This window comes from Plectropomus leopardus, chromosome 20 (assembly GCF_008729295.1).
Source record: "Plectropomus leopardus isolate mb chromosome 20, YSFRI_Pleo_2.0, whole genome shotgun sequence".
Taxonomy (NCBI): domain Eukaryota; kingdom Metazoa; phylum Chordata; class Actinopteri; order Perciformes; family Serranidae; genus Plectropomus; species Plectropomus leopardus.
This window is the reverse complement of record NC_056482.1, coordinates 2,232,466-2,249,729: the sequence shown is the minus strand read 5'-3', so window position 1 is coordinate 2,249,729 and position 17,264 is coordinate 2,232,466. Positions and strand designations below refer to the sequence as shown.

At 39.6% G+C, this 17,264-nt stretch overlaps 1 protein-coding gene across 2 annotated transcripts in view; it reads right to left on the bottom strand.

Annotated features, from left to right (window-relative positions):
• Positions 1-567: 567 nt before the first annotated feature.
• slc27a6 (solute carrier family 27 member 6) overlaps positions 568-17,264 on the bottom strand; it is a 54,001-nt gene continuing 37,304 nt past the window's right edge. Inside the window, exons 6-10 of one of the 2 annotated variants that reach the window (XM_042508828.1) lie at positions 9,293-9,383; positions 8,964-9,162; positions 3,661-3,758; positions 3,340-3,470; positions 568-1,883 (exon numbers count right to left, since the gene is read on the bottom strand). In XM_042508828.1, the coding sequence (XP_042364762.1) occupies positions 1,707-1,883; positions 3,340-3,470; positions 3,661-3,758; positions 8,964-9,162; positions 9,293-9,383 (696 nt within the window). In that variant the 3' untranslated portion in view covers positions 568-1,706. Of the gene's footprint in view, positions 1,884-2,490; positions 2,812-3,339; positions 3,471-3,660; positions 3,759-8,963; positions 9,163-9,292; positions 9,384-17,264 lie in introns of those variants that run through there. The other variant, XM_042508829.1, reaches the window with a different exon arrangement.

Sequence of the window (17,264 nt, the reverse complement as noted above, 5' to 3'; positions counted from 1 at the left end):
CCTCACATTCCCAAGATCACAACAGTCCTTATTCACCATGAAGCACACGCCTTCTCTCCTCTTGCCAGAGTCCTCTACTTTGTCAGGTTGGCATGAAATTTTGTACCTTAAAATTCCTTTAATTTCTCCTGCAACACTGATGTAACTAAGGCACTTCAACTGGATTTTAAAGGAACTATTAATGGACAATTTACCCTCTTAATCCATGCAGGAGAAAAACACCAATTTTGCCAAAATCTGAGTAAACCGATGAAATAACTGAATATGAAGAGGGATTCTTAATCATCCCTTTGCAACTGAAAATATTTTAGGCATCTAATGTAAATCAAAAACCCAACCTCAATAACACCCTAAATTTAATAAATCAGACAAATATTTTGAATAATATATAATTTAAGGGGAAAGTAAAATACCTTAAGATCTACTGACTTTATTTATTAAAGGTCCAGTGTGTAGGATTTAGGCAAACATTGGCAGAAATGGAATATAACACTCATTACTATGTTTTCTTTATTATGTAATCACCTGAAATTAAGAATCTTAGAATGAGCTGTTTTTTGATCTACATACAAAGCGGGTCCTCTTCCACAGAGTCCACCATGTTGTTCTTCAGTAGCCCAGAAAGGACAAACCAAACATGGGCTCTAGATAGGCCTATTTGCATATATGCAGTTTTTGCATTACCTACTGTAGTTTTCCTATATGCTTGGCACATGGAGGTTTCAGTTGGTTGCAATCTGAAAACTTCATGCAGCTCGTTATCATTCCCAGGCCATCAAATAGTGACGCTTTGTCAACCCCCTCAGCATGTGACATCACCACCAAAAACATGCTTTAGCATCTTTATGAGATGCACTGAGCTTTCAGCTCACTCCAGTTTGAATCTATCGGCAGCAATACTTGACGCTGAGAGCAAGTGAGAAAAAAAGAGTAGAGATAGGGAGAAAGTCAGGGCAGGGGAGGAAGGGAGGCATTTCATGTACTGTGTGAAACCAAAAGTGACCTTTGAGGTAAAACGTTATGTAATTTACGTACAGTGGTCGCATATCGACATCACATAACGAAAAATATGTCCCATATCAAGGGTACCTATTTTAACCCATAACATGATCTTTTCTCTAAACCTAAGTAGTTTTGTTGCTTAAACTGAACCACAAACATTGAACAACATCACCAGCTTGTTAGTGTGTTTCAGCTGTGCTGAACATAGACTCTAAAGGGTGCCATGTGCACGGCAATGTGACCTGACAAAGTGTCAGTATTTGATGACCTGGGAACGAGAATGGGTTGCCTCACCACTAGTTGCCACTAAATCCTTAAAGCTTTTCAATTATGTGTTGCTCTGTTTTCATCAAATAAATAGATAAATGAAGAGCTTTTATGTTACCATCTCAAACACAACTGTTTCAGCTGAAGGTGTGAGGGCTAAAATAACGTTGATTTATAAATTGTTGTTTCACAGTGATATGTTCAGGTTCATTTTAATCCCTTCCATGTTTTGTTTAACAAAGAAATGTCACGGGACATTACTGTTCACATGTGTAAATCAATTGTTTGTGATCCTCTAATTCAGTAACTAGATGCTGGCTTTTCATTCAGACCTCAGTAAATCTTCTTAATTTCACTTACTATAATGTGCTCCAATAGGCAGAGCGCAATTCTCTCCCTCTGTGCATTGTTTGGAACTGTATCATCACCAGGGACTTCTAGAGCTTGCGTTCTCCTGCGAGGATACTTTTGTAGATACTGTCTGTTAGAGGAATGTAGCTCTTCTGCTGGTAGTCCAACACAAAGAGAAGATCAGAGATTGTTGAGGGGTTGAAGCTGCTCTGTACCAGGTGGAACTTCTGCTGCTTGAAGGTGCTTGTGATTTCCATGACCTCCTAAGGAGGAAAAAAACAACACTCAGTGTGACTTTAGGGTTTCAGCAGGTTTCACACTGATTTAAATATGTCTAGTACTGAATATAATCCTTCTAATGTATTGAATTTTAGTTCTTTGGTTGAGAACTACAGTAATAGAATATGTATGGTGCTCACAACTGTGCATGCTGTGGAGAGCATGCTGGTTAAACAGGCTTTACTGTTGTGCAGACATTGAGTGCAAGAGAGCTGAAATGATTAGTTGATCAACAATATATCAATAATAAGTATCTGTCCAATATTAATATTAACATGAAATTTTTAAAATTGCAATTAATCGCAGAATTTGTAAAGTTAATTTTGATTAATTGCATGTTTTCAATTGAATTTTTTCGCATTACAAACAGTCCATATTGACAAGGTAAAGCATTTCTTGACAGCTTGTCTTGATTAGGAGTCAAATTAAATTATATATCACATCATTAGTTCTACCGTTAATCCCCCAACAAAGAACCCTAAGGGTGCTTGGGAGCGGGATTTGGGTACTGTATTACCTGATGATTCATGGCAGCATGCTTTACGACAAGTACACTTTACCTCCATCTATGCAAAGCATGGGCTCTTACAATGTAAGACTGAACATCCAGTGTCTATGGTCTAATTTCCTAACAATGGCACTGAAGGGAAGTAGCTGTCACTCCATGGAAAATCAGTATGCCTCGCGGCTGTTCCACGTCCAGTGTGAACCCAGTGTTAGGGTCTTATGGCGGTTGCAGCTGTAATCGGGACAGCAATGGCATTGAAAGGAAGTGCCCAACCGCCGGTTCCCCCCTTGGTTAACACCGTCAGCTCTGTCAGCACTGTTGCCATTGTTTAGCACCTTTTATACAGTCAGCACCTTGAGCTGACAGCTGCTGGCTCATAACCTTGTCCATAAGACTCACATAATCTGAAAAAAGCATAGAGTGCTGTTAAAGAAAATGATCTGAATACTCAGCCCACTCTCTTTCTAAACTTGTAAATTGCTGTGTTATTGTACGTTGGCAGACAGCACCTTTTGCGTCCACATGAAATATGTCAGGACAGCATCAGGTTGAAATGCTGTCGGTATTGACACAATATACAGAGTGTGACTATAGGCCGGGTAAGAGGAGCAGTGGATGGATGCAACAAATCCTGGACATTCATGTGGGTATCTGGTGCTCACTTGCGAATGTGATGCTTCTTTTCTACACTTTACTTTGTGCCTCCTCCCCCTAATCCTAACCATCAGTGCCAGCATGCACGTATGAGTTTGTTGTAAAGTTTGAGGTTAAGTAATTACACAGTTCACAACCTGAGATCAGTGATGTCACAGTGAGGACTCTTTTCAGCGGTTTTGTCCTGAATGAAGGTCAACTCCACTACAATCATGAAAAATGAAGATCAACAAACTGAAGATGCAGATACAGTATGTCAGCATGGCTCTGCTCGTTACCTGAAGCCGTATGAACAGCGGACGAGCATACGCTGGTAAATCCCTCACCACATGCTCAAAAAGTTTCTTCCCATCGAAGGAAAGGCCAGGTCTTACAATCATGGCAGCCATACCTGCTCTGCCCTCGTGCCCTGTGGACAACATGGTTCAACGTTATCACTCTCCAGCTCAATGTTATTCATTACTGGACTGTATAACTGCAATAACAAAGCTAATTAGGGGATGATTACTATGAAAGTTTTTCAGGGCTTTATAATCTAGTTGTTGTATGGATAACAAAAACACATCATAAATTGATACACAATCACATCTTAAACATACCTTGTACTTCCACTCCATATACATTGACCTCTTGGATAAAATCCACCAGTCCTAGAATCTCTGTTATCTCGGTTGTTGCTACATTTTCACCCTTCCACCTGAAATCAAAAAAACAAAGAGGATGGTTTCAAACAGCATGATTAACAGTGCAAGCGCTGAAGCTAGGAACACATGTCAAATTCATTTTTGTATTTTACAAAGACAAGATTACAAAGATTTCTCTGAAATCTGCCTGCACAACTTCTAAGTTGCACTCACAGTTAACATCTTGTCTGTGAAAACATGGATGCTTCACACACATCTTCCCCCAAGCAGCACAGAAGATCTCAACAATCAGCACAGTTTCAATATTAGAGTCACCAATTCAGTATCTGACCAAATGACTCCTCTCCTCGTCCTGACTAAAGGTGTTTAATCATAGCCAGAAAAGTGTTTTTGCAGAACATTATGTCACAGTTGACCTTTGACCTCTTGGATATAAAATGTCAGAACTTCATCATAACATACTATTAGACATTTGTGTGAAATTTGAGTGTATGAATTCTTGAGTTATGACCACAAACATGTTTTATGAGGTCACCGTGACCTTGACCCTTGACCTTCTACCACCAGATTCTGATCAGTTCATGCAAGGTAACTTAATAAGGTGAACTGAAATGAAATTAAAGTTGATCCTAAATCCTGCTACATCTTTTGGCATCAGAGGAGGAGTTGAGGAGTCTCACAGTCTGGGGAAAGAAGCTGCTCTATAGTCTCGTGGTTCGGCAGCAGATACTTCTGTATCTTTTTCCAAAAGGCAGCAGGGTGAACAGACTGTGGCTGGGGTGGCTGCTGTCTTTCAGTAGCCTTTGGGCTCTGTGCAGACACCTCACTTCACCGAGGTCACTGATGCTCTATAGATGGGAACCAGTGATGTTCTAGGCAGTTTTAATCACCCGCTGTAGAGCCTTCCTGTCCTAGGCCATGCACTAACCATGCCAGTTGGTGATGTTTTCAGTCAGTATGCTTTCTATTGCTCCTCTGTAGAAGTTAACCAGGACCTTGCTCTGGAATTTAGCCTTTCTGAGTTTCTGTAGGAAGTAGAGCCTTTTCTGTGCTTTTTTAATCTGGCTGGTGATGTATGATGACCAAGATAGGTTCTCAGGGATAGTAATTCCAAGGAACCTATAGCTGTTCACCTGCTCCACCTCAGCTCCACTGATGTAGACAGGGGTGGTTTTACTGACATTGAGCAGGAGGTCGTTCTCTGTGCACCACTCAGCAAAATTGTCGATTTCCTCCGGTGTGAACTCTAAGCATTGTTTGTAATATGATGTTGATGATGGTGGTGTTGTTCGCATACTTCTCTCCTCCTCTCTCCTGATGTCTCTGAGAGAAGTCATGGGTGTACAGTGTGAAAAGGAGGGAGCTGAGCACACAGCCCCTGTGGGGCTTCAGTATTGAGCACAAATAAAGAGGAGGTGTGACTGCCAATTCGAACTCTCTGAGGTCTGCATGTAAGGAAGTCCAGTATCCAATTGCAGAGTGTTGTAGTTAAAGCCCAGAGTGTTAAGTATTCCAATTAGCTTAATGGGAGAGATTGTGTTGAATGCTGAGCTGAAATCAACAAACAGCATCCTGATGTAGCTGTTATTATTCTCCAGGTGAGTGAAGACTGAGTGAAGAGCAGTAGATATGGCGTCCTCTGTGGATCTGCTGGTTCTTAAAGCATACTGGTGAGGGTCCAGGCTGGCAGGGATGTTGTCTTTGATGTGCTGGAGAACCAGTTTCTCAAAGCACTTCATCAGGATTGGGGTAAGAGCCACACAGTGGTTAAGACTAGATACAGCAGACTTTCTGGGTACAGGAACAATGATGGCTGTCTTCAAGCAGGAGGGAACAGTCTCTTGTGAGAGTGAGATGTTAAAAAATGTCAGTTATAACATTAACAAGCTGATCAGCACAAGTTTTTAGTACTCATCCTGGAATGTTGTCGGGGCCAGTGGACTTGTTTATATTCACTCTCAGCAGGAGTTTTCTCACATCTGCTTTGGTCACTGATACATACTTTTTTTGCTCTGAGAAGAACCTTCAACTCCCCATTCATCCAGGCTTTCTGGTTGGGGAATGATCTCGCTGTCTTTGTGATCACCATGTCATCAGCACATTTGCTGATATATGATGTCACAGATGATGCATAATCTTCAAGATTGATCTTGTTATCTTGAGTGGCAGCATCTTTAAACATTTACCAATCTGTGCGCTCAAAATAGTCCTGTAGAGCTGCTCTGGCTTCATCTCTCCACACTTTACCAGTTGAGCTTTTTTATCAGCTGACAATATTTTGGCAGAAGGAGCAGAGAAATATAATCTGACAGGCCAAAGTGAGGGCATGAGGGGGCTTTGTAGCTGTCAGGAATATTTGTATACACATGGTCCAGGATGTTTCTTCCTCCGGTGGGGATCCAGACATGCTGGTCGAATTTAGGTAAAACAGATTTGAGGTCTGTTTGATTAAGGTCACCAGCTACTATGAAGATTCCATTGGATTACTTGATGATGTTGCTGCTGATGGCATCATACAATTCCTGCAGTGCATTTTTTTAATTTGCATCCGGGAGAATGTATACAGCAACAATAAAAACACTGGTGAATTCTCTGGGCAGATAATATGGATGACATCTTAGCACCAAGAACTCAACATCTGGTGAGCACAGTCCATCCACTTTAACTGCGTTTGAGCACCAAGCTTAATTTATATAAACACAAAGCCCTCCTCTCCTCTTACCGGACCTGTTACCTTGTGACCTGTCTGCTCTGAATAAAGTCCACCCATCCAGCGCAACAGCTTGATCTGGGATGTCAGGGGTTAACCATGTCTCTGTGAAGATGTGTGCAGAGCAGTTTCTGATCTCCCATTGCTGAGTGAGCCTAAATCGCATCTTATCCATTTTATTCTCTTAGAACCGGACATTAGCCAGAAGAAGGCTTGGCAGAGGAACAGCCCTCGGTCCAAGGTGGGTCAGCCTCGCTCTTATACCGGCTCTCCTCCCTCTCTTCGTCTGACACTTTCGGTTTCGTTTCTCCCCTCTGCTTTGAATTGCAGCTCTGCATGTGCCGTTTGTGTAGATCCTCTCACAGCCTGCTGCACTCAGTCCAAGCCCACACAACTTTTCCCAATGTTGATAAGTGCTACTCTATTGTAGGAAAGTCATGCCCCAGCAGAAGGGGCCATGGAGTGACAGACTGACAGTAAAGTGACCTTGACCTTGACCTATGACCATCAAATCTAATAACTTCATCTTTGAATCCAAGTGAAGGTTTGTGCCAAATGTTAAAAAAAAAATAATTCAAGGTTTTCTTGAGGTATTGTGTTCCTCAGAATGAGAAAGATGATGTCACGGTGGCCTTGATCTTTGACCTATGACCTATGACCACCAATATCTAGTCAGAGAATTGTTGAGTCCATGTAGATGTTTGTGTAAAATTTGAAGAAATTTCCCCAAGGCGTTCTTGAAATGGGCCGGCCAGCCGACCGTACGAATGGACAGACAGACAGCCCGAAAAACACACTGCCTCCTGCCTCAGCTACCGGCACAGAGGCATAACAAACAAAAAACAAACAAAACAACACAAAAACAACCAAACAAGAATTCCCATTCTATATACTCTTGCTTGTAACACTTGCTGCTAACTCACAGGCATCACCTGGTGGTGAAAGTCATGCAGCACATCCACAAACACAACTTATTATTATTATTATTATTATTATTATTATTATTATTATTATTATTATTATTATTATTATTATTATTATTATAACCAAGAAAAGAAAAGCATATGAACATCAGCATATTTGGAACATAAACATTGTGTGCTCATTCTTAAACAAGGATGCAGTTTCAATTTGAATAAAACAATATCAAATATATCGTGGGGTCCCTTACATCCAGTGTCAAACAGTAGGGAATAACAGATAATAAACATAAATATCCTCAGCTGACCTCTCACACTAGTAAAGTAAGATTTGCATAACATATATTAGTTCCTTGAGGACAAAGCAGACTGACTGATCAGAATGTACTCCAAATATGAGGCTGGTTTATTTCTGATGAGACTGTGAAAAGACTTCTGTAAGCAGCAAAGACTTCCTCTGGGCTGTTTTCAAATTATAATCCCTTAGATTTCAGCTATCGTAGATTTGGCAGTACCGTGGTTAACAGAGCTGGCAGATTAAAGAGGACAGATATACTACTGTCAAACATGATTCTACAGGACTCCTGATTGAATTGCGTGACAAATACTTGGCTCTGACTTCTGCATCCCCTCCAGTTTGTTTTGCATCATTTCCTGTGAATCCCTTGTGAGCAGGGACACATTTACAGACCAGTGAAAGAAATGCTGAATGAAAGATTTCATTGAATGACAGAGGTGAGTGGAGCAGAGGAAAGCCTGGGTGAGGCATCAGTACACCAGCTCTTTATATCATCTCTTTGTTATGGTCACGACACACCAAGCCAAAGGCTGGATGTCCGTCAAAGTTGGCTCGTTGGTGAGAGTCTGCAGCCCTCATCGCTGCAGTGTGTCCTGCACCCTTTGCCCTCGTCAACTCTTGTCGTTTTTTTTCCCGCAGATTGGGCATTTGGAATCAGCAGCGGCCTTGGAGCCCATCAGTGAATGAAATCAAACTGATTGGCCGTTCAGCTCAGTGCACAAGAAGAGAAATGGAAGTGATAAATGAACAACAAAGGGCTAAACTCAAGAGAGGGTGAGGTCAAAACTTTTTATATGAGGTAAGACTGTTTTTCTGTAGCTATTGAGCTCTTTAGCAGAAATGTTTCCTGATGGTTTGTGTTGTTGGTAAATATGTTTTGTTCTTTCAACATTGGATTGTGTTGTTAATGTGCTAACTGGCTAACATAGCGTCAAGACAGTCTTCCAGTTTCCTATTTTGCATGATGAATACAGACGACCACCGTCTGCCGGTGTGGAGAGCTATTTCCTCTTATGCAGGTGCAGAACGTACAAGCTGGTTGGTCGTCAGTTTGCTGTGTTCATGTGTAACTTTCTGCCTGAGACACAGTGACGTGAGGCCACACAGTGGGGGGCTTTCATTGCCGCTGGTTCTCTAATGTCGGTTTGGTGTGTCTGGTTAGACCCCCTCTGCCTGGTAAATGCCCAAATGTTGTTTGACTGTTTGTTATAAATGTGCTGTCTTCAAGCCTGCAGACATCATCAGACCAAACATCATCACCACCTCTCTTTGAGGTGGTGATGTATGGTGCCTGCTGTAAAGACAGGTCAGACATGTAATCCAGCTGTACCTGAAGGTGTCTCCCACTCTGTCCCTGAAACAGATGAAGCCCTCCTGGTCCTCAGCCATGAGGTCGCCAGTGTTAAAGTAGGCATCTCCCTTTACAAACACATTTCTCATCAGCTTCTTCTCAGTCAGCTGCTTGCCTCCAGCGTAGCCAAAGAACGGGCTGATGGCACTCACTTTGGACAGTAAGAGGCCTGTCTCACCTAAACAGAAAAACAGGACGAAAAGTCTAACATCAGTAAAAAATGCTTTTCATGTGAAGTCAATTTATCAAAAGTCAAAGTAAACTCAAAAAGACAGGTCATTTTTGGAAATATTTGAGTTGGATCTTACCCTTTTCTACTCGCTGACAGAAACCATATGGATCTTTCACTGGTTCATCTTTAACCATGTCATACTTTATCAGATCATACTTAAACAGGAGCTACATACACAAAAAAGAGAAAATAACACATTGGGCAGTGACATTAATATCTCAACTAATTAATGGAACATTTAGCCACAAATCAACTTTAGCTTAAATAGTATGGTGTGAGATAGCTGTCAAAAAGATGTATCCATAATTAATCATTCTTATTTGTATTTTAACAATTTCTATGTCAAAAAAGTTGTTTTACACAAAATTCTGCTGTCATATACGTGAGTCGGTGAAATTGGGTTTGAGATTGGATTGTTTTTATATGAGTATGAGTGTAAAATCTGTGAGTGCAAAGTCTGTTGAATACAACTCACGTTTCTACTGCTACGAAGTCTTCACTGTGAGCACAAATCAGCTAGCCAGCATAGATCCTCTTGAACAAACAATGGCCGCGGTTTAAAATTTGTATTTTGTGACTCCAAGAAATGTATATTATACATAATGGTTCGATTTTATGAAATAAATAATGGCCATGCAATGCATGTCATGATTACCTTTGTGATGTTTTTCCAGAGCTGCTACAACTTGGTACGCTGTTGCCCTCCATGTTTGCCTCTGGGGCATGCGCATGCGCAGTTGGAGGAATCGCGGATCAGTTACTCTCCTTGCGACCTGACTGTGACCTCAGTGACGTCATTTCAGCACTTTTCGAGTCGTACACGTAACCATGGATTCGTGCTCACAGTGAAGACTTCGTAGCAGTAGAAACGTGAGTTGTATTCATAAGACTTTGCACTCACAGATTTTACATTCATACTCGTATAAAAACAATCCAAACTCGAACCCAATTTCACAGACTCACGTATATGACAGCAGAATTTTGTGTAAAACAACTTCTTTGACATAGAAATTGTTAAAATTACAAATAAGAATGATTAATTATGGATACATCTTTTTGACAGCTATCTTACACCATAAAATAGAAGCTATTTTCACAGCAGACATTTGGCCACAAAGTGGAAAGCTAAGCAGCCTAGAATAAAGTTATCATTTACAGCTGAGCCTTTCCTGCTACAGTAGGACACAATGACTGGCTGAGACACATGTCTGAGCAATTGTAACGCTCTTGGAAAACTAATGTTGTGGTAACAGTAGCACGAAAATTAAACTATTTCCTATGACTCATATTTTTCATCAGTGAATGGCGTTTAGAATGTGAGATGCAATGGAAAGCTCGAAGACAGCTATTTTTTTCTAGGTCAATAATAAACTCTCACACTGTTTTACTACTAGTTATACAGGTATTTCATCTAATGAAAGACAGTCCTTGTAATATCTGGCAGGAAACTGGTTTGCTTTGGTGCGATAGTCTGGCAACCTGTCCAGGGTGTACCCCGCCTTCCGCCCGATGACAGCTGGGATTGGCTCCAGCCCCCCCGCGACCCTTACGAGGACAAGCGTTTACAGAAAATGACTGACTGACTGACTGGCTGGTTTGCTTTGGGAAATAACTTCAGTTCTACTTTCAGTGATATATATCCATAGACAGTGCATTACATATAGTGGATGTCAGTCTGCACGTCCCCAATTTGAAGCAGTAAAAGTCCAACATAAAAGCTAAGCAATCTACTGCTGTGGAGGGGTCAGCAACAAATGTTATTTAGCCACCTAAAAAAAGTTTAACAGATGCTATATTGAGAATATTTTCATCACTTTACCTTGCTGTCACAGTGATTTCCATCAAGAAAATGATGCTGTTATATCACTGTCTTCAAAGCCAGACATTGAGAAAAACAGTGATTTAACATCACTGAACATGAGCAGCTGGTCGACTGCTGCCTCCATCAGTGATATTGTTTATTTCATTGTGTGGCATTGGCGTTGGAAGGTTTATTTCAGATTCACCTAAGTCACACAATGACACATATTGGCTAACTGATTAAAGCAGTGGCAGAACAGAAAACTTAAACGAAAATTCATGTTTTAGGTCGGACTGTTCTAGGAGGCTAAAATATGTTTTGTTTCTGACCTGTCCACAGCAGTACATTGCTAAGTTTCCGTGTCAGACTCCACCCTGTTTCAGCATTCAGCATTCAGCAATCAGTTCAGCATTCTGCATGTCGCATACGGTTGTCTGCAGAAATAGACCATAAAAATTATGTTTTGATAATTATATTGACTCCTTACCACGATTTACTACAGTTTCAATGTCTTTATCTGTCACAGAGATGAGGACATACAAATATATGTCTTACTCAAACTTTTCTGTTTCCATTTCAAAATAAAAGCCCTTTGATAACATTTGTAACACCCACAAACGTAATAAAATACAAACGTTATACTAATATGTGGCTTTTGATGTAATAATCCCGCAAATGTAATAGCAGTTGCCTACTACAAACATAATATGAAATTTCCTGCAAATGTCCAGAAAAGACATGTATATGAAGTACAAAAAAGACATCTATATGATGTCCAGAAAAAACATCTGTAGGACGTCCATAAAAGACATCTATACGACGTCCAGCAAAAACATCTAAATGACTTCCAGAACAGACATCTATACCATGTCCATAAAAGACATCTATATAACGTCCAGAAAAGACATCTATACTACATCCTGAAAATACATCTATAAGACATCCAGCAAAGAAATCTATACTATGCCTGAAAAAGCACCTATACTATGTCCAGAAAAGACACCTATACAAGATCTAGAAAAGACGTCTATATGAAGTCCAGAAAAGACATCTATATGAAGTCCAAAAAAAACCCGTCTATACGACATCCAGAAAAAAAGCAACAACATATGACATGCAGAAAAGAACTTTATATGACTTGCAGAAAAGACATCTATATGACATCCAGAAAAGACATCTATAGTATGTCCAGAAAAGACATCTATAGTATGTCCAGAAAAGACATCTATAGTATGTCCAGAAAAGACACCTAAACTATGTCCAGAAAAGACATTTATTCTATGTCCAGGAAACAAAGAAAAGAAATCTATATGACATCCAGAAAAGACATCTATATCATGTACAGACTATATGCCGTACAGAAAACAGCTATACTACGTCCAGAAAAGACATATATTCTATGTCCAGAAAAGACATCTATATGAAGTCCAAAAAAACGTCTATACGACATCCAGAAAAAAAGCAACAACTATATGACGTGCAGAAAAGAACTTTATATGACTTGCAGAAAAGACATCTATATGAAATCCAGAAAAGACATCTATAGTATGTCCAGAAAAGACTCCTAAACTATGTCCAGAAAAGACATTTATTCTATGTCCAGGAAACAAAGGAAAGAAATCTATATGACATTCAATAAAGACATCTATATCATGTACAGACTATATGCCGTAAAGAAAACAGCTATACTACGTCCAGAAAAGACATATATTCTATGTCCAGAAAAGACACATCAATGACGTCCAGAAAATACATCTATACGACTTCCATAAAAGACATCTATACTGTACTACATCCATAAAAGACATCTATACTATGTCCATAAAAGACATGTATACGATGTCCAGGAAAGGCATCTATATGACGTCCAGAAAAAAAAAATATATATATTAAATGCAGAAAAGATAACTACATGTACTCCGGAAAAAAACATCTATATGATGTCCAAAAAAGAACTCTATATAACATCTAGAAAATACATCTATGTAACGTCCAGAAAAGACATCTATACTATGTCCATAAAAGACATGTATACGAAGTCCAGGAAAGACATCTTTATGACGTCCAGAAAAGACTCTATACGACGTCTATACGTATTAAGTGCAGAAAAGACAACTATATGTATTCTGGAAAAAAAAATCTATATGATGCTCAAAAATGAACTCCATATGACGTGCAGAAAAGACATCTATATTATGTCCAGAAAAGACATCTATTCTATGTCCAGGAAACAAAGGAAAGAAATCTATATGACATCCAGAAAATACATCTATGCTATGCCCAGAAAAGACACAGATACGACATCTAGAAAAGACATCTATTTGATGAACAGACTATATGACATACAGAAAACAGCTATACTATGTCCAGAAAAGATATATATTCTATGTCCAGAAAAGACACATATACGACGTCCATAAAAGACATCTATATGACTTCCAGAAAAGACATCTATACTATGTCCATAAAAGACATGTATACAACATCCAGAAAAGACATCTACACGATGTCTAGAAAAGACATCTTTATTGCGTACTTCATATCGATGTCTTTTCTGGACATTGTATAAATAACTTTTCTGGATGTAGTATAGATGTATTTTCTGGACCCCCTATAGATGCCTTTAAGGACGTCATCTAGATGTCTTCTCTGGAAGTAGTATAGATGTCTTTACCGGATGTAGTATAGATGTCTTTTCTGGACGTCATATAGATGTCCCAACAAGTCCCTGAAGTCTCTCCAACTGGTGCAGAACGCTGCTGCACATGTACTAACAGGAACCAAGAAAAGGGATCATATATCTCCTGTTTTAGCTTCTTTGCACTGGCTCCCTGTAAAATCCAGAACTGAATTTAAAATCCTCCTCTTTACCTACAAAGCTCTGAATGGACAGGCTCCATCCTATCTGTCGCAGCTCATAGTTCCCTATCAACTCTCAAGGGCACTGCGCTCTGAAAATGCAGGGTTACTTGTGGTTCCCAAAGTCTCCAAGTGAAGGATGGAAGCCAGAACCTACAGTTACCACGGTCCTCTTTTATGGAACCATCTTTCAGGTTCAGTCAGGGAGGCAGACACCATCTCCACTTTTAAGGGTAGACTTAAGACCTTCCTCTTTGATAAAGCTTATAATTAGGGCTGGCTCAGGTTGCCTGGACCAGCCCGTAGTTAGGCTGACATAGGTTTAGTCTGCCAGGGGACTTTCTAGGATACACTGAGCTCCTTTTTACTTCTCTTGCTCCTTTCACCTGCAAACGCTTGTCTTTTTACTGGTTAACTCGGTTACCTCTCCAGAGCAAACTTGGCTGTGCCTGGATCGTGGTGATGGCTGTGCTGATGCTGTGACCCTGCCTTTGGCTGTGCTTGTAATGTGGCTGCACCTCAGGCTCCCCTTGATTGTGGTCTTGATTGTGCTGTTGCTGTGGTCCTGTGTGAGGCTGCGCCTGTGTCATAGGCCTCGGTTGAGCAGATACCGCGATCCTGCTTGAAGCGACCTTCTACTGTCATTATTATGCGTTGTGCCTCCACTATTAATATACAACACCTACGATATTTGCTCCTTCCACCTGCAAATGCTCTAAATGCAGTTAAAAGGAGTAAGATTCTATCAAAATTGAAAAAAGAGAAAGCACAAATAGCTTTCCCAAACATAAACACGCAATGCAATTGAAGGGGTTGACATAACATTAGTTAATGTTTATGCTCCCCCAGGAAGTGAGTGGGGACTTTATAGATGTGTTTTCACAAATTCCCAGGGCATGGTGATCTGTGGGGGGGATTTCAATATCAGGCTAAACTCGACACTGCACTCATCAGGAACAGCTACACAGAATAGATCTCTAATTAAAAAAAGTAAAATCACTTATGATAGAGCTAGGTATAATAGATGTATGGCAAGAATTTCACCCAACTAGTAGATATTATACATACTACTCGTTATCACACATTTGGTATATTCAAGACTGGATTATTTTTTATGTTCAGAAAAGACAAATTCAAAATAAAAGACAGCAGCATATCCACGATCGACTCATCAGACCATAACCCTAACTTTAAAAAGGAGTAGAAAGAAAACATTATGGAAATTAAACTCTAACTTACTAAATGATTGGTACAGTTCTTCACTGTACGCAAAGTGAAAACTAAAAGATGACGTTAAGGACTACCTGGAAATCAATGATTCAGGAGAGGTGTCACCAACAATCCTTTGGGATACGCTTAAAGCCGTTATGAGAGGGAAAATTATTTCCACAACAGCACATCTGAAGAGAATCAAAGGTCAAAGATTGACTAATATTCAGGAAGAATTAAAACAACTACAATTAGCCGACAGCCAAAATAACACTCCCTCATTGAAGGTAGAAATAAAAAAAATACAGAAGGAAATTGACAATATAAACACCCTGGAAACTCAGAAAAGATTTTTTTTTTTTAAACAAAAAAAATATAAAGTAGGAACCAAATCAGTAAAATCTTAGCATATAAACTGCGCAAACAACAGGCTGATAGAACAATTAACAAAATAAAATACCCTAAAACAGGAACTGTTGAACACACAACCAAGAAAATACTAGAATGTTTTGAGACATTTCACTGGACTTTATATTCACAACCTAGGGGCCCAGGTGGCACAGGTATCAACTCTCTCCTGAACTCTTTAAACTTACCATACTTAACTAACACACAAAGTGAAGATTTAATAAAACCAATGTCCACCATGGAGATTGATTCTGCAATCTCTAAACTCAAAAAAGGAAAATCACCAGGTTTCAACAGTTTTACGGCGGAGTGGTACAAATCTCTAAAATCTCAATTATCTCCACTACTACTTAGGACATTCAATTGGACCCTGCAAAAAGGAGAAATTCCTCCCTCATGGAGGGAGGCAATTATATCAGTAATTCCTAAAGAGGATAAAGATAAAGCAGCTGTGGCAGCTATCACCCTACCAGTGTTCTTAATTTAGATAATAAATTATTCACGTCATTTTTTGCTTGCAGACTGGAAAACATTTAGCCCAACATCATTCACTTAGATCAGACGGGATTTATTTACCAAAGACAGACTTCAAACATAAGATGAACATTACATATACTAGATCAGACATCGAAGGATAAAATCAAATCTATGATAATGGGGTTGGATGCAGAGATGGCTTTTGATATGGTGGGGTGGGGATTTCTATATAAAGTGATGGGGAAATTTGGATTCCAAACTAATTTTATCAGAACAATTCAGTCATTATATGACAAGCCTACTGCCCGTATCAAATTTAATGGAGACCTCTCCAACTCATTTGTTCTGAAGAGAGGGACATGACAGGGCTGTCCGTTGTCCCCTCTCCTTTTTGTCTTGTTTATTTAGCCCTTAGGCCAACTGATAAGACAGAGCAATCTTATCAAAGGTATCACAGTAGCGGGCTTGGTACAGAGGGTGGCACTGTTCGCTGATGACGTCTTGGTCTTTTTGGAGAAACCTGGAAATTCTTTTGTTGGACTGATGACTTTACTTTCTGATTATGGGAAACTATCGGGCTATGAGCTTAACATATCCAAAACACAGATCACGATCCAAAATTGTACAGTTTCAGAGGAAATGAGAAAAAGGTGCAAACTTAATTGGGAAGCCGAATATTTGAAATATCTGGGTATAACCTTGACAAAAGACCATACCCAACTAGCCAATGCTAATTATGAGCCATTATCTTCAAAAATTAAATCAGACATTCATAGATGGAATCACATCCCATTCCTTAATTTGAACTCAAGAATAAACACAATTAAAATAAATATTCTCCCCGCTTACTATATATCTTCTGAACTCTTCCAGTGGAAGTGAATGATAATTGCTTCAAAGAGTGGTACAAATGGATCTCCCGGTTTATTTGGCAAGGGAAAAAGCAGAGAATCCAATATATAGTATTTTACAATTGGGGAAAGAAAGAGGAGGGATGGCACTCCCATGCTTAAGGACATATTTTTTAGCTACACAACTAATCCCTCTTCTATACTGGTGCAACTCCAACTACAAAGCCAAATGGAAAGAACTCGAATTTAGTCAGAAGGTGGGTTTTCCTTTGCAGGCTGCAATAGCTGGCAGAGAGAGTTAAAAAAAATCCATGGATAAATACATTAAAAAACATTAAAAATATGGCAGAAGGTAATTAAATATAATGAAATTCATAATATGCTAAACCTTTCAGATGGTATGCATATGACTCAGAATTCATCTATCATTCACTGAGAAAAAC